The 18,291-nt window shown below is 45.2% G+C and overlaps 1 protein-coding gene across 1 annotated transcript in view; it reads right to left on the reverse strand.

The window, feature by feature from the left end:
• Positions 1–10,926, reverse strand: part of LOC111148116 (transforming growth factor alpha) — a 109,383-nt gene extending 98,457 nt beyond the window's left edge. The window contains exon 1 of the mRNA XM_022504532.1: positions 10,843–10,926. Within this exon, the coding sequence (XP_022360240.1) occupies positions 10,843–10,882 (40 nt within the window). The 5' untranslated portion in view covers positions 10,883–10,926. The remainder of the gene's footprint in view (positions 1–10,842) is intronic.
• Positions 10,927–18,291: the final 7,365 nt, after the last annotated feature.

Here is an 18,291-nt window from a genome sequence, read left to right on the forward strand (position 1 = left end):
TGCAAAGAAGATATCCAGATGGCCAACAGACACATGAAAAAGTGCTCAACATCACTTGGCATCAGGGGAATACAAATCAAAACCACAATGAGATACCACTTCACACCAGTCAGAATGGCTAAAATCAACAAGTCAGGATATGACAGATGCTGGAGAGGATGCAGAGAAAGGGGAACCCTCCTACACTGTCGGTAGGAATGCAAGCTGGTGCAACCACTCTGGAAAACAGCATGGAGGTTCCTCAAAAAGTTGAAAATAGAGCTACCCTACGACCCAGCAATTGCACTACTGGGTATTTACCCGAAAGATACAAACGTAGTGGTCCTCATCCAAAGGGCCATGTGCACCCAAATGTTTACAGCAGCAATGTTCACAATAGCCAAACTATGGAAAGAACCTAGACGTCCATCAACAGATGAATGGATAAAGAAGATGTGGTATATATACACAATGGAATACTATGCAGCCATCAAAAGAAATGAAATCCTGCCATTTGCGATGACATGGATGGAACTAGAGGGTATTATGCTTAGCAAAATAAGTCAATCAGAGAAAGGCAACTATCATATTATCTCCCTGATATGAGGAAGTGCAGATGCAATGTGGTGGGGTCTGGGGGTAGGAAAAGAATAAATGAAACAAGTTGGGGTTGGGAGGGAGACAAACCATAAGTGACTCTTAATCTCACAAAACAAACTAAGGGTTGCTGGGGGGAGGGGTGTAGGGAGGGGGTGGTGGGATTATGGACATTAGGGAAGGTATGTGCTATGGTGAGTGCTGTGAAGTGTGTAAACCTGGCGATTCACAGACCTGTACCCCTGGGGCTAATAATACATTATATATTTATAAAAAATAAAAAATTATTTAAAAAAAAAAGAATATCTATATTCATACAGAGAAAGAGACCTGGTTGGATACTTGCTAGTTACACTTAGTAAGGCGAAGTCTCTGGGAGTCAAACTTGGGGGTGCTTTTTTATTCTTCTGTTCGTAAATTCTGATTTTGATTTGACTTTGGAAAAGGAGTGAGTGGGATTTAACCAAGGCTGACAGAGAAGGCGCGTCTCTAGCACGGCCCACGAGGGGAGGTGGGGACCAGCACATGCCTGTGTTCTGTGAACCCTAAGTGGTCTGCCCCAGAAGTGTGTTTGGTTTGGGGTTTTCTGTGCATGGCAGGGGAGTGGCTGCTGTGGTTTAGAGGGAGTCCAGATCCAGAAGGGTTCCCCATCTGGGCGCCTGAGGAGTTCACCTCACCTCCCTAAACAATGCTTGGACCCCAAGCTTGCTTTCATTCCAGTTCAGGGGCCTATGATTCATCCCCTGAAACACTAATTATAACACCCAAGGTCTGCTATGTGCATAAAACATCTGTCATTGTTTAAATGTGCTGGCAGGGAGTGTGTACAGCATACAAACCGGCCCGATGGTATGCTCCTCCAATGCAAAAATAATAACCCAGACACTGTTCCAAGGCGAGAAGTGTTCAAGCCCGGAGTTGCCAGCTGAGCTCTGACCTAGAAGGTGAGCAGGTTCGGCCCCTCCACAGCTTAGAGGCCAGTCTCTCCTCGCCCCTGCCACCATAACAGTGACAGGCCTTATGCTGCTTCTTTCCATGGTGAAAAGTTATGTTCCATTTGTTTTTGCCCTGCTGGGTCCCAAGGCCTGGCAGAGGGAGGGGAACAGAGTGCGTAATTGCAAACCTCTCATTTATCAGCTTCGGCTGCTTTTGTGTCACATGACGTATACCATTTAGCCAGTTAATCTGCACGTCTTGGAAGTACAGCAATTACCCGGCGAACGTCTCTGACCCGGCGAGAGAGGACGAAAGAGCAGTAAAGGCGCATCTATCCTTTATGTGCCCAGGAGAATTGTTTACTGACCCCATTCAGACTCAGATCAAAGGCCCCAAAGAACCCAAGCTGAAGATACGGTCTCTTTGTAAGAATCCAATATTTCCACCTCCAAGTTCTGATCTTAAAAACAAAAAAAAAAATCACCCCAAAGCAAATGAGCCAACAACAGCAAAAATCTCCCACAGGAGCACTGGTTGTCTTGCTTTGAACACTCTTGTCACATCTAATGGACCCAATAGTGTATTCGGAGGTTTTTAAACTTCTTAAAGCTTAAGGAACAAACAGGAAGCTAGTCAGTAGCCTTTGCTAGAAATTACAATGCCGTGCATCACCCAAACCAGAAACGGCATTACTGTGGCAGCTTTGGCACACACAGTTAGGCAAATAAATGGGTGAAATTTCCCTGGGCTCCTGGGAACACTATTAAAATTCAAATTCATTTGAATTTGACTTAAGATTAAAAAGAAGGGTTTGTTGTTGTTTTCCCCCAAAGTATTATCAAGAAAAACAAACCTGAAAATGTATTTTATTTTGGGGGCCTAGGTGCTTACTCACTTCCCTGTTTGGTAAAGTCACATGAACTGGAGCCATAGATGCGTAAAAAAAACCCAAACCAAAACAAACAAACTAACTCCCCAAAACCAAAAAGCCTTTAGGTTGAAAGATTTATAAAATCCATGCTAAAAATTTCAAAATCTGAAATGAATAGATTGTGAGGAAAATAATTACCAAAAAATTACCAAAACTCAAGAGGAGGAGAACTTAATTAAACTGACCACTAGCAATTTCTTTCAAGCCTTCACAGAGCCACTTAATTCCATGATATTTCAGCTACTCAAGAGCATGAAACAGATGGAAGCTTTTAAAAGGTATTGTATGAAGGAGACATGATGCTGATATCAAATCCTAAAAAAGAAACCAAGGCCTCAAACACTTCAGAAGGGATCCAATCTAGCAGTGTGCCCAGAGAATAATACCACAGAGCCATGAGGGGTTCATTCCAGGAATTTAAGGATGGCATTAACATCATTGACTTGATCAAAGTCCTCAAAACATTTGGAAAAAAACAAAACCCACAACTTGTATTATCTTCCCTGCGTTAAAAAAAAACAAAGCAAAAATGCCAAATCTTTTAGTAAGTTATGAAGACTAGTACCTTTTATTAACATGATAGTTCATGTGTGTAGATACACATATATACATCTTTGTAGATATAAAGACATTCTCACGAGTATATATAACCAAGTCATCCCCCTACTTAACTGTTAAATGCTACAAACCCTATCAGTAAGTCAAGAAAAATACAAGGATATCTACCACCTTTTAAAAATGTTCCTGAAGTTCTAGTCAGTGGTAAGAAGATGTAATAAAAGATAAAGACATTAAAAGGAAGGAGGCAGAGCTATCATTATTCAAGATTTCATGGTCACGGACCTGCGCACCTAAGAGAATAAACTGAAGGACTATTAGAATTAACAAAAACCGTTACAAAATAAAGGTATATTTAAAAAAGCTTTAAATGCTAGCACCAACCAGTTAGGATAGAGAGCAGTGGGAAATGTAGAATTCGTTAAAACACAGCTCTGTGTCTTATTCTTGGCTGATTCCCCAGCATCTAGAAGCAGTCTCTGCACAGAGTAAGTGCTCAATAAATATTTGCAGGATACATGAGTGAACAAATGCACAATAAGCACAAAAATACAAAATAATAGAACCAAAATAAAATTCTACAGTCTCAATTACTTATAAGAATTTAGCACGTGATAAAAATGGAATTTCACGCCCCAACACACAGAACAGTTTATTCCATAAACAGCAATTGAAACTATTAAACCATCTTTTTTTTTTTTTTTTAATGAAATGTGAGTCGTACCTCGCACCATACACAAGAAAAGTTCTGGGTAGAATAGTTCAACATGATACAGGAGACTAGGAGAAAAAAAATTAAGTATTTGCCCTATCTTAGGCTGGGGAAGGCTGTCCTAACTGCATAAATGAAGGTAGAAAACTTGTGGGGAAAGATTTATTTTTCTAGTTTCTGCTACATAAAAATAAAAATGTGCAGGATGTCAAACACACCATAAACAAAACAGTAAAAGACTTACAACAAATGGAGGGAAATACTTGCCAAATATTAATATCCTTTCTATATAAAGTCTGATAAAGCTCTAAGAAAAGAATAATCAGAAAAAAAATTTACAAAAGTTAAGATGCAAAGAAGAGGACACGGCCAACAAACAAATCGAATCATCCTGACAAATGTTAAATACGAGGATTGCGCTGAGGTCTTTTTTCCCCCCCAATCAACTTGGCAAAGTCTTAAAACTAACTTGGAGTGTTAGGGAAGAATCAAGAAAATGGCATTCATATACTGCTTGTGGGAGAAAAGGCCAATTGCTAGGAATTTATCCTAAGATGTGCCAAACACTTATGCACAAAAGTGTCTGTTGAACCGTTTATCTTCCTTGACTTCAGGCATTATAAATTTAATATAGGCTTGTTATAAAAAAGTTAACAGATTCAAACCAAGGCACTATATAATACATATGGTTTTATGCCTTTCTAAATATAAGATATCATGAAACCTTTATTCTTTTAAATAGATACATAGTAAACCAATGTATTGTTATATATAACTTATTTAAGGAATCTCCTTAAATAATTACAACAGTAGGTACTGGCAACTTGTTACTGTTCCAAACAAAATCAACAATCACCATCCTTTACATTTTTTCTTTGCACATTCAGGCAAGTATTTAGGTAGGATCTATATCAAACAGTGGAACTAATGACCCAAGTTATGCCCACACTTAAAACGGATAGCTACTGCCATACAGACTTCCCAAAAAGGTGTATCAAATTACATTCCCAACAAAGTGTGTGGATTCTTCATAACGATGAAAAATGGGAAAAATTTATATGGCCAAAAAGGTTTCAAAATGGGTTGTAGTAAATACAGTCAAGAGATTACTTGCCAGCCACTAAGAATGATGTAATGACACTAAGAATGAATGTTTAATAACATAAAAATGTTTATTATGAAAGTTGTCAAGTTGCAAAAATGAATAAGTTAAATGGTGTGAGTCCATCAGAAATCACAGCTGCTTTCAAAGAATATCTACCTATACATTCATCCACAGGCTGTATGACAAAATGTTAATCATGGTTATCGTTGGGTGGTAGAACTAAAGGTCATTGCAACACTTTTTCTCTTATGCTTTCTAAAATTTTCCAAATGGTCTAGAGGAAAAAAAATATTTTTGTGATCATTAAAAACACTAAATCATAATCTATTTAAAAAAATTATTCTGAAGACTAGTTGCATCTGTGTTGTTAGAATTTACCTGCAACCCTTGATTATCACAATGAAGATTTTTCCAGTATGAATGTTAACTATGTGGCCAAATGTTTGCCAACTGAGTCTACAGTTGGGAGAATCCAGGACCAGATACCCCAAGGGGGTCATCAAGTGCTTAGTGGTCTCCTCTGAGGCTCTACCTGTTCTCTGAATAGGCCAAGGGCAGAGACGAAGACCTAGGATCTCTGTCTCTAAGGTACCCTCCACCTAGTAGAGAGGAGAAGCACCAAGCAATATCAATCCAAGGCAGGACTTGGAGGGACCCGAACCCTACTGCTAAGGTTCCCAGCCAGAAAAGCTAACATATTCAAAGATTAAAGCCAAAGGCAAGGCATCACACAAGCTTGTTACAAAAAAGTAGTTTATATGTACATCCCTTCTTGAGGAAGTCCTTAACCATCTCTCTACAAATACTTGAGAAATACAAACACTAAGGTGGGGGAAACTGAAAGCTTTTCAAGGTAGGGAAGGAGACCCCCCCCAACAAAAAAAAATTAAAAGCAAAAATGCTGAGCACAGAATTCCCTGGACTGGGGTAAGACTCCATGCGAAATTGTGTTTCCTCTGACTTAAGGGGAAAACACAAAAGGCACTAGTAAAGACATAAAATTCCATTTCAACAAACTTCCATATTCAAGTCATATTCAGTACACCCAATTCATAATGTGTGAAAAGACTACCCAGATATATATCTTTGAAGATTTATTTATGAGAGAGAGTGTGAGCACGTGTGAGTGGGGAGTGGGAAGGGAGGGGCAGAGGGAAATTATTTAAAGCAGACCCCCCTCCTGAGCAAAGAGCCGGATCTTTATGTGGGGCTCGATCCCAGGACCTTGAGCTCATGACCTGAGCCAAAATCAAGAGTCTGTCGCTTAACCAACTGAGCCAACTAGGTGCCCCCAAGACTATCCAGATTTTTAGAGCTCATCTAAAGGGACTGTGCCTTGTACTTGAAGAGCTCCTAAGAGATGATTCTGGAAGACTGGATTTTAGGTTTTCCTGATTTTCACGAAAAATTTTTATACTTGACATTTCACAAGGAGAAAAAAAAGCATAACAAAACCAGAAGTCACTGTAAAAGTACTCGAATTCTCTATTTAGATGCAATCAAAAAATATTTTATTTATTTAGAGAGCAAGAGAGAGTGAGTGGGAAAAGGGGTAGAGGGAGAGGGAGAATCTCAAGCCGGCTCTGCCCTGAGGACAGAGCCCAATGGAGGCTCCATCTCACGACCCCAAGGATCACCACCTGAGCCCACCCAAATCAGGAGTCGGACCCTTAACCAACTGAGCCATCCAGGTGCCCCTAGATGCAATCTTAACCAGGTTAGCCTTTAGCACAGAATTCAATTCATACTTTAAATTGAGGTCATTAAAAATTGTTGAAATGGCAGCAAAACAGCAGTCAATTTTTGGCAACCCCCCCCCAAAAGAAAGTGTGACATACTTAGCGTTGGTCTACTTAAGTCTAATAACAAAGGACCGTCACGTTTTCCAGGGCCAAAGGTCAAGAACACTTAATGTCAATTAAGAGATCTCAGCAAGAGTTCTTGCTCTGCTCTGGTCAACAAGACGGCTGCAGAAGCACTTTTAAATAATGGCTCATAAACCCACAGCAGCATTCAGAAATGTCAGGACAGACTAGATGAAACACAGTTGGCTAAGCCAGAAGCTGTCCGAACATCAACTGGCTGAAGAGCGATTGTCCTCCAAGTGTCCCTCTCTTCCCTCCCTACCAGTGGCATAAGCGACACCTAGACACCTATCAGACACACAAACCCTTTCACCTCCTGCAGGACAACCTGGTGTACCAAGCCTTCCAGGTGGCCGTGGTTCTAGGGCACTGCTGTGGAAGGTCCTACAGTGGTTTTTACATGTGAAACCAAGCACAAGATGCTCGGTTTGGCGTGTCAGGCTCGTCCTATCTTGGCTGACCCACGCTCCACTTCCCACTGCCCATCCCTTTCGGTGGGCAGCCCGAAGAGTAGGACTTTGTTCAAACACACTTTCAAAAGGCCCTTAGAGATAGGTCTAATGGAAAAGTCAGCTAGTTTTCCTATGTTACCATAGAAACAGGAAGCATCATTTACTCCTGTAAGAAAGGTCCCCTTTGCAGGGGACATTGAATATTTACAGAAAGATCTCTTTATCCTAGGAAACCAAGTTTTAGAAAAGCAAATATGGGAAACTTAGCCTCTAAGGCTTCCATATACACCTTAACAGCCTATGTTCTAAGTGAACTTTCCCTAATTATGGCTGCCCAATAAGGAAAACATGTGTCCTGGGCAAACCTATGCGGTCTACTCTGAAAGACATAATTTCCATGTAAGGAAGAAGAAGATTGTCTTAGCTCCTGACCCCTACTGGTCCCTCGGCCCCAAATCCACAGGGAAAGGGGCTTCATCTCTACCCATCCTTAATGACACTTGAGTGTCCTAGGACCATTTTTTAAGCTACACCCAGTCCTACTTCGGGGAGCTGACATAAACATAATAATGTTTATTTCTGGATTATAAAATCAATTTCATTTTCTATGTCATTCTTTATTTGTATAGTTTATAAACAGCTTCTGTATTTACCATCTCATCTGATTCTCGTAACAACCTGTGAGGTAGGTACAGTTTTATTATTCCCACCGAGAAAACTGAAACTTAGTGGTGACTTGAATAAACTGACCACTGAACAGTAAGGAGGAAAGACAAATGTTTTGCATCAAAAATTTAAAAATTCATGACGTCCCCGCCCCCCAAATTCTAAACTTGCTTGAATTGATATCTGCCCAATGAGACTCACTAAAGTCGTTAAGTAGGTTTCTAGGTTAGGTGGTATTTCCTGGCTTAGGAAGGGTGGAGGGCTGAAAGCTCCCAGCTACAGAATGGATACAACCTGCTAGGACATCTGGAACTCTATGGGGTTCAAATTTACAACGACAATGGTGATGAATAATGGCCCTAAGATTTTTTCAACTCCTACTACAAGACAGGCACCGTTCTATGTTCATTAAATATATTTAACCACCCTATTCACAGCAACGTTTTACAGATGAGGAAAACAAGGCACAGAAAAGCTAAGTAACTTGCCCAAGAGCACACGTCTTGCTCCCTGCTCACAAAGGAGGATGTGGGACTGGAGGTGCCAAGCCCCTGTGAGGTGTGCCTGGCCAGTGACGGAAGTCCGACATGGAGGGCAGCCACCACAGGAACCTGGATGACGTTTCCAGTGTTGCCTTTTAAGCAACAGTCTCCACCTGCTCTCTGCCAAAACATCAATCAACGCTCAGGTTCAAGTAATCAGGAGCATCAGCTGAGACTACAAACAACCCACTCCTTTTCAGACTGTCCCTACGAAAGCTGGGGAGGGGAGAGATCTTGGTTTTCTCGATTTGCTGATTTGTCTAGAACTGCCTTCAACTAATTTAAGAAAAATTAGAGAGGGAAGCAGCCCTGGAGGAAATGTGCAAATTAAAGAGGCATGTGGCACTGATGAGTGGTTTAGTAATCTAGCAGAAAATGAGGTGGGAGGCAGAAGTTGTAGTCAACGATCAGAACGAACGGCTTTTTTTTTTTTTTTTTTTTTTTTTTAAGAAATACAGAACAAAAAACGGGTATCCTGCCTTTTCCTCTTTTTTCTTTTTTCAACTGCTTCTATTTTGGAATTGTATGAGCAGCTTTTTTACACACTGATCAATCTTTTTAGGTTTATACATCTTTTTCTCAAGGAAGGAAGCAAAGATCAGGTTCAACTCTTGGGCAAAAAGGAAAAATAACATGATGAATGCTTGCAGTCTTCATGGGCAAGTGCAGTATGGTGGGGGCAGGGCAACTTTCAAAGGTGTTCTCAAATTTGCACACCTTCATCATTTCCCATCTCTAATTTTCAGCTAATGACCTAAGGCCACCTTGAGATCCTCAGAGTCCACCAGAAAACCCAATTTAACAAGTTCTTGGGTATTCCATATAATCTCTCCTTCAAGAAAAGTCCCCAAATCGGGAGAGGAGACTATGGTGACGACAGGTGACATTTCAAACCCTCAATCCTTCCACACTCTAATAATCCTGACCCAACTACTTACTAATGGTGGGCCTGTGTGCTTCCTTTTCCTCCTCTGTAAAATGAAGATAATACCTTCTTCGTCAGGTTGGTGTGAAAAGTTAATGAAATCATATAAAGCATTTAGAACAGTTCCCGGCACGGAGTAAGTTCTCAGAGAGCATTAGCTATTATGACCATTACTGCCAGAATTTGCAAAACACATCGCAAAGGCACCCACAAACGGAAGGCTTCTGATGTATTGGTCACGTTTTGTTGCTTCAAAAAAAAAAAAAATCTAAAATCAGAACAACCATCAATACAAAAAACCTAAAAGGGTTTTTGGGAAAAGGGGGGGAGCCGCCCAGAATCATGCCACCTGTTGGTGAGTTTCAGGTGAGGGAGGGTACAGCCCAGAGCACTGGGTTCCACTACTGCCACCGCACCCCCCACCCCCGTTTTCTCTTTCTCAGCGTTTCAGGCGCAGGATTACAGGCGGCTCTGCAAGCCCCCTGAAACTGGTTGAGGCTGTGGGGCTGGGCATTAGGGGTGCAGGTGGGTTGGGAGGGTTCCACAGCTCTTCTCAGGCTCCAATAAATTCTCCAGGTAGGATCTACTTGCTTTACAGGGTTAAACTCAGAGGATACCGACTGAGCAATTCATTTCAGGGAGCTGCACCAATAAACCCGGACACCTGGGCTGTTAACCGGCTGTCTCAACACCGCAGAGGCCGGGCGCCGCGAGGGGCGAGAGCCGGCCGGCCAGCGCACGGCGCTGCACCCCTCACCACTTACACGCAGACCTGTGAACTTCACCGCGGAAAAACTCAAGGGCTCCACAGACAAGACCCAGGTTTGCCGGGTTAAACTTCCCCTCCCTTCCCCCATCTCTCGTTCCCTTCCAAGAACAAACTCAAAGGAAACTGGCAACGCTCCGTCTAGGGTTTCGCTCCTGCCCTCGGCTGACACTTCAACCACTTCTCCCAGGGAAGTTAATTAAAAGAACAATTAACCCGCACAAAAATCCAAAACCTACCCCAAAGCTCGAGAGCTCCTCAAGTTAGATGATTGAGGGCGCCTCTGCTGATTATGACCATCTGCCCGTCACTGGGGCTCAGGGCTAGGCAGGGGGTACGACTGGGAAGCGGGCAGGGTCCCGCCGTAGGGGCTGACGCCGGCCGCTCCCATCGCGTCTACGCTCACCGCCGTCCGCGTAGACGGGCTTGGTGGGATACAGCCAGGTATGCAGGTAGGTGTGAGCAAGTGGAAGAACACACAGCCGCGGCGGATTAAAGTTCAAGCCCGTTCACACACCGCTTCCCCTTCCCCGGCCGGCGTTCTCACGCACGGCCCGGGCGGCCACTCCCCGGGGAAAGCCTGGGCGCTCCACAGTCCCCCCCTTCGGAAGGGGCTCCCCAAATCCCTAGGAAGCCCTCGTGACTCCCCTTACCCCCCAGCCTCCAACCCTTGAAAAGCAGGAGCCTCCCTCGACTCTCCTAGGCGGGCGCAGAAAACCCCCGGGAAAAGAGCAATGGAGGGGCCAGGGGAAAGCGGGGTGTCGCCGAGGGCAGGTGGCTCGGGGCGCGCAGCAGGCAGCGTACGTACCCAGCGCGAACAAGACGAGCTGTCCAGCCGAGGGGACCATCTTACGGGCGGCGGGCAGCAGGCTCTCCAGCCTCCTGCCCCTACCTGCGGTGCCCGAGTGGCGAAGCGGCGCCGCGCTGCGGGGGAAAAAGGCGCCGGCGAGGCAAGGCCAGCCCCCGGCGCGGGCGGGCGGAGGCAGGACCGAGCGTTCTCTGCCGCACTCACTCCGCTGAGCGGCCGGCCGGGCGGAAATGGGAAGGCGGTTACCGTCACCTCTCCGCCACTCGGCGACCGGGCCACCGCGGACCACCCTCCCGCCCCGGTGGGGGTGCCCCCCTACGGCCACAGTGGGTGGGGGTGTGGGGCTGGGGGCGGGGACGCCGCGCGCACCGTGCAGGGCGCGGGCGGCGGCGGGCGGGGCGGGGCGAGCGGGGGAATCTCGGAGCCCCGCCGCGCGAGCCCGGCACCCGGGCGGCCGGGAAGGCAGGAAGCGCCCGACTTCAGCCACCACCCTCAGACTAGCCGCGCCGTGCGGCCGCCGCGCAGCTCGAGAGTGCGGGCGCGGTGGTCGCTTCCAGGCTCTGCGCGGGGGAGCGGAGCCGCGCGGGCGTCCGGCACCTGCGCGGACGGCGGCTGCGGGGGGCTCTCCGGCCGGGGACTGGGGACGCAGCGCGGAACGGGACCGGCGAGCTTCGCCCGCTGCCTGCCAGGACTTGGCCCCAGGAGAGGGCTCTCCAGAATCAAGAGAATTTGTTCAGCTAGGTTTCCTACCCGCACCCTTATCCCGATAGAGAATTCTCGATGATAGGAATGCCGGCCTCCAGGGCACATTGTTAAGATCCCTGGGCTTTCATATATCCGGCCTGGGATGAATAATGATGATGGGTCTCTAAGGGTACCTGGTTATCCACCATTAGTACCACCCCAGTCCACACCCCCCGCACCCCGCCACAGGCAGCTGGGGCCAAGAACTGGGTAGCGTGCTGCAAGGGGGCCAGAGAGAGGGATGTATGGGCTGGAGCCACCTGGGTGGCTCTTTAAGGATTTGTGGCTTGGAGCTGGCCCCTGGTGCTGGAATTTGGGCAAGTGGAGGGCACGGAGGGAAGATCTTCTGGGTGGAGAATGGAAGACCCATAGGTTTCTTGGGGACCATCCCAAAGTCCCCTGAGGATGGTTCTTAGAGGACAGTATGCCCCCAAGAAGCAGTAACCCATCTTATTTTCCAGATGTCCCAAGCTGAGGGACTAAATCTTTTCTATTGACCCCTCCCGCCTGGCTGCTTAGGTTAGACCCACTTTCCTTGGGTGGGTGGCTGGGCAGTCGAGGTTGGGGGAAATCTCTTGCTGTTTTCTTGGCCTAAAACTCAGACTTTCAGGGTTGACTTTTGTTAAGTTTGTTTCATAGGAGCTGAGGGGCCTAGTTTGGAAAAGGAGGCATCAGGCCGTCGGCCTCAGCATTTGGCAGGAAACACCAGTGTAGAAAGGGATTTTGAAAACACCCTAAATTTACTTTGGGAAACCATTCCTTTCAATACATTTGTCAGAGGATACTTTGCTGTTCTTTCAACCCTTAATCATCTGCAGTGAGGGCTGTGTGGTAAGTTCTGGAGTACATCTTTTCCTGTGTCCACACCATGCCTGCACACAGTAAACACACACACTCTCTTTAGTAAGTGGTCCCCGACTCCCTTCAGTGCCCACCTCCTTCAGGCTGGTATTGACCTGTTCTGGTGGCCCTTTGATCTCCTTCCTAGACTGGCCTGCCTTGGTCACAATAGGGAAGAAATCAGTTTTCAGTGCCCTTCTCCGGTTATTTAGGACCCCCAGCTAGGACTGGAAAATGGACCCATCCTTTTGTTCCCTGCCAGGAGGCACTCATCAAGTTCACAATGGTGGAGAGCTAGCTGCTCAGGCTGGCAAGAGTCAGATTCAGCAGTCTTCCCTTCTCCGCCTGCTGCACACACACACAGTCGTGGGTGGGGGGGAAGTAGCAGCAGAATCAAACCAATGAGCTTGTCCCCTTCAGGACTGTAAAATCTTTTTAATCAAGAGATAATTCGATATCTTGTAAACTAAAGAGTACTCCAATCAAAGTACATCTAATGCTTTGAAATTCTTAATTCTCCGCCAACATGTTCAAGATCCACATCTACGGTTTTATAAACCTTCCAACTCATTCATGTCAAACAGATAATCAGCATTTTCTTACAAAGCATTTAAACATTTTTCTGTAGACTGAATTGAGATCATTTCTGAACATTTATTTATAGAGCTGGGAGGAAACCTAATATCCTAAAACGCGAATATTCTGCCTTGCCATCTTCCATGTCTCATCCAATCCTCACAACAACCTTATGAGATAGAGTCCATCTTCCCTTTATTTGAAAATAATTGAGACCGAGAGAATTTAGTAAATACCCAGAGTCACAAAGCTTGCAAGTGGCAAAGCCCAAATCTGAAAGCAAAATGAGCTGGTTCCCAGGCTCATGTGTTGGCTTCTCTGCCAAGCTGCCTCAGTTTCCACATTTTTAATAAGGATAATACCTAACTCACTGGGTCGACGTGAGGATTAGATACAGGAACCTATCTGCAGCCTTAGCACCGTATTTGTTATCAAAACTTACAGCCATTGTTGAGGGAAAGTCTCTCAGTGGACACGCCTTGCCCCTCTCTCAATTTCCTAGCATGATCCATATTTTATCATTTCCACACCACTTCTTTTGCTCTTGTCTACTGTGCGTGTGCATGTGTGAGCGTGCCTTCCTACAGGGTTAGCTTCACAGGTTCCTCAGGAGTTCTGAATTTGGTTTCTCAACCTGTGATGTAAGAGCAATGGGGAGGATGTGATTTAAAGTCAAGAAATCATTTTTTCCTAAAAGATGGTGTGATGTTTTTGTATTTGAGCAGTATGGAATACATCGCTCTCTGAGCCGTGTGACGTTCTAGCATTCTTCCCCTGTAGGCATGGCAGCTGTCTCGCCAGGCCGCCGAAGGTCCTGATTCTGTGTCCACGTACTGCCTGATGAATATGTGGCCTTCCCTCTAGGAATACGCCTGGGCTGCCTTTGCACACACTTGCTTCAGCTGGCCTTGAGCTCAAGGACCGTCCCTTCTGTCCTAAGCCAATGACAGTCTCTCCTCCCTATGCAAACAAGAGAACTGTGTTGTGCTCTACTCAGCGGCTGGTAAAATCCCACTGTCAGTTTTCCCTTTCCTTTCTTCTACATACTTATTACAGAGCATATGTTTAAAGAGTCCCCTTCTTCACTGTAATCAGCCTCCCCCTCTTTCCTGATTCATCTGGGAAGAGATTGTGGGCCCACAAGCACCAGAGTCTTCCCTGAATGATTCAAGCCAGCTGAGCTTACTGTTGAGCTTGGCAATCGCCCACGATATTAGTGAGTAAATGGCCCGGGCATTCTTAGGGAGGGAGTACAGCTCTGGGCCGCAGCACTGACGGGACAGCAGTCCCTGCAGACAAGCTTCCGGAGCAATGACCAGAGTTGGCTTCAGGTGGCTCTGGGACCTTCCTCAGTGGCAGCAGCAGATGGGGTGCTCAGAGGGGAACCAGAAAAGGGTGCCTGGCCCAATAGGATGGCAAAGGTCAGATGTCGTGTGTGTGTGTGTGTGTGTGTGTGTGTGAGAGAGAGAGAGAGAGAGAGAGAGAGAGGGAGTTTTTATAAAGAACTCTGGAGAACTCTTTAGACAGAGTGAGGAAATTTTACTGTGTCAAGGGATTTAGGAACAGAAATCTAAGCCAATGTAAGGTATTGTCCAAGTATCAGGCCCGTCTACAACCTCAGCTATTAATATATTCCTTACCTTTAGTCAAAAGAAAAATAGGAAACCTTGTGCTGAATCCATTTTTACAGTTTTCATCAACACAATGGGCGGAGTATGAAGCTATGACATGCATTGGCTTTGTCCCTCAGCTACCTGGGTGATTTTCATGGCCAATGTTGTCCAAAGAGTGGTTTGACCTTCTGCTTAATGTTTCCCACCCCCCCCCCCAAATCTCTACCTTTGGAATGCACACTGAAGTTGCATACTAAGCTTGACTCTTTCCTCCCCAAGGAATATCACAGCATGGCTCTAATGCCCACTAGTGAAGTCTGGAGGTTGATGCTTCCATGGGTGGTACACGAGGGCCAAGACATTGAGGCACTGGTCAGTATCTAAGACTGGGAGTTACCGGCTGGCTGTGACTAAAGACATCATTTTCTCATGTAGCCTGTGAACTGCCTAGATGACCAGGAAGCAGTAGATGTACCCAGAGGATTCAGCTCAGCTGATGTCAAACTATCCCATCAAGCACGCTTGGAGGCAGAAGAGCTATGCCTTCAATCTTGCCTTTGCTGCTGTCCCCCCAGCAGCCATACCTTTCTGAGAAGATGGTCCCCAGAATTCTTAGGAGTGTGGAGGGGAAAGTCCGAAATCATACGCCTAGAAATCCTTAGGCAAGTAAAACAATTTTGGAGGAAATAGGGTGGAGATGATCCAGAGAGGCAATAGGGAGACAGGGAAAAGAAAACAGAAGGAACTGAGGAAGGAGGAATCCAAGGGAGAGTCATCCAAAGGAGACTAAGTGATGTATTTTTCAATGATGGCTCAATCTGCCTGATAAACTCAAGAAATTCCCCCCAAGCTCAGAGGAAAAGGACAGAAGAGATATGAGAGATAAGATTTGAGACTGAGAAAGACAAAGCCAAAATATTAAAAATCTTTTTCATAGGGTGCCCAGCAAGGAAGCTTAGAGCTGATAGAGGAGAACCTGTTCTCGAACCCTGGATGAGAGTGCTTAGTGATGATAGGAGGGGCGTATACCTCCCATAGGTCTGTAAGGTGGAGGGGACTTTGTCTAAAGAGCCTACTACAGGTGCAAGGAAAGACTGCCATTCTGTGACATTTAAACCCTCAAATTGAACTTCTCATCCTGCCTTTCTTCCCAACTCCCATTGAAACAGCCAAAGGAAAATAATGATGGGGGAAATCTGTCATTGTTCAAAACTGAACAAGGATACACCCACATACCAGACACTTCAAGGAATTTCTATGAGACTTAATGCAGATGAAACCAGTTTGAGAGAAGGGTTTGACAACCTTCAATTCCTTCACAGACAAGAACTGCCTCTCTAGGGAGAGACTCCCACCAGAGCCCAGTAATGCTCCCAAAATTGGCTGTGACAAAGAGTGTGGGCAAAATTAATCCCAGGAAAGTTGGAAGGGGCCATCTCCTTCCTCTTGAAGCACCCAGAAAGGGCCCAGGTATGGGGGTGCACCCAGGGCAGGGGGCCCACTGAGGGGCTTCAGATTTGATGCCTGGCACAGACAAGAACATTGCCATGGGAGCAGTGGTGAGGCCAGCCAAAGTGGCTCCCAGCTAGCTTGATGTGGTTACATGCCAGGGGAAAGAAACTCTTTAATATGACGGCAAAACTGCTCTTTTGAAAGTCTCCAAAGACAACTGGCTCTTAATTGTTTTCTTCCATCCATTCATTCCATGACAAGCCTGTTATGTTCCAGGCACTGAGTTAGGCACTAGGGATTCAACAATGGACAAGTAAAGTGTTCTCTGCTTTGTGAAGCCACTCAGAAGAATTCAGCTTACCTCAGAAAAAAAAAATCTTTTGTTTGCTATATAAATGCCAAAGACAACCAAGCAATATGCATGGGATTTTGGGGAGGAAGTGACTGTGACAAAAATTTCTGTTTCTTACCAAGATATCTTAGACAAGCAGCTCTAAAAACATAAACCATTCAGATGCCACCCAACTGAGGGGAAAAAAAAAAGATTCCACAGAAAGTGTTCCAGCAAAGCAAATAAACTCAATAATGCACAAGAAATAGTATAAAAGACATGGCAGTGAATGAGCCTAATGCCTGATTTTTAATACATTGTGCCACACACTGTTGGATACCAGGAGGATGCCCATTGTCCTTCCCTTCCTACTAACAGAATCCCAATTTTGTGTGATTGACAACATGCCCAGATGCAGAGGATGAAGCAAGACAAATCACCGTCCATTGTTGATGTCTGGCCTAGGGCTGGGTATGTGATCAAGTTCCGACCAGTAATATGTCAGAGATGAGGCGCCTGCGTGGCTCAGTTGGGTAAGTGCCTGACTCTTGATTTTGGCTCAGGTCATGATCTCGGTCACGAGATCAAGCCCCACATCAGGCTCTGTGGTAGGTGTGGAGCCTGCTCAAGATTCTCTCTCCTTCTATCTCTGCTCCTTTTCTCGGGGGGAGGAGAACCCCCCCCAAAAAGAAATGTCAGGGAAAGTCTCCTGTCAGTCTTCTTGGGGGAGAATTGCTTTCTGATAAAGAAAGGCAATGAGGGGGCGCCTGGGTGGCTCAGTGGGCTAAAGCCTCTGCCTTTGGCTCAGGTCATGATTTCAGGGTCCTGGAATCGAGCCCCGCATTGGGCTCTCTGCTCAGCAGGGAGCCTGCTTGCTCCTCTCTCTCTGCCGGCCTCTCTGCCTGCTTGTGATCTCTGTCAAATAAATAAAATCTTAAAAAAAAAAAAACCTTAAAAAAAAAGAAAGGCAGTGAAGTGACCTCTCTTCTTGCCTTGAAGACAGTTGTTTAGAGATGAAGTATCTGGAGTATGACATCCATCTTGTGACCACAAGGAGAAGGTCAAGAGAATCTGAGAGATGCACACACAGCATCTTGACATGTAAGGGCTGCTGGACCAACCTGGACCTGTCTCCCACATCCCTCCTTCTTGTGCTATATAATTAAATGCCCTTAATGTCCGAGCCACTGGAATGGAGTCTGATATGTGAAGTTGAAGTTATGGTTGGAAATTTAATAAAACTATTGAAGATAATTCTTTTTAAAAAATTTATTTATTTATTGGGGGGGACATAGAGAGTCTCAAGCAGACTCTGTGCTGAACCAGTTGTGGGGCTCGATCTCATAATCCTGAGATCATGACCTAAGCCAAAATCGAGACTCGAGGCTCAACCAACTGTACCACCCACAAAGATAATTCTTGAAAGAAAACATATATGCATTGGTTAGGAGTTGGGATTAAGTCATAATAATCATCTAAATCTAAAGGCCAGGTTATTATAGAAACTGGGAGAACAGGGTGGCATAGGAGAAGGGGAAATAAAAATGTGCTTATTTTGTCCTCTTTCATTGAAGAGCTACTGTAAAATTCTTCTTTGATAGATACATAGATTCATTATAAAATTAAAGGTAACTAGTAATAGAATAAAAATAGAATGTGTAGCATCCAAACTTCTAGAGGAAAAACGGGAGAAGAGGTAGAGAGAGAGAGAAAGATTGAGTTAGCAAGAAATGTGAAAACCAGAAAGCTTATATATGATCAGATGATAGAAGGAAGCATACATGTGTCTGTGTTCCCATTAAACACTAATAGTTTTAACACACCTTTTATTTTTTTAAAAGATTTTATGTATTTATTTGACAGGCAGAGATCACAAGTAGGCAGAGAGGCAGG

This window comes from Enhydra lutris, unplaced genomic scaffold, assembly GCF_002288905.1.
Source record: "Enhydra lutris kenyoni isolate GAN:26980312 unplaced genomic scaffold, ASM228890v2 scaffoldscaffold18, whole genome shotgun sequence".
NCBI lineage: Eukaryota > Metazoa > Chordata > Mammalia > Carnivora > Mustelidae > Enhydra > Enhydra lutris.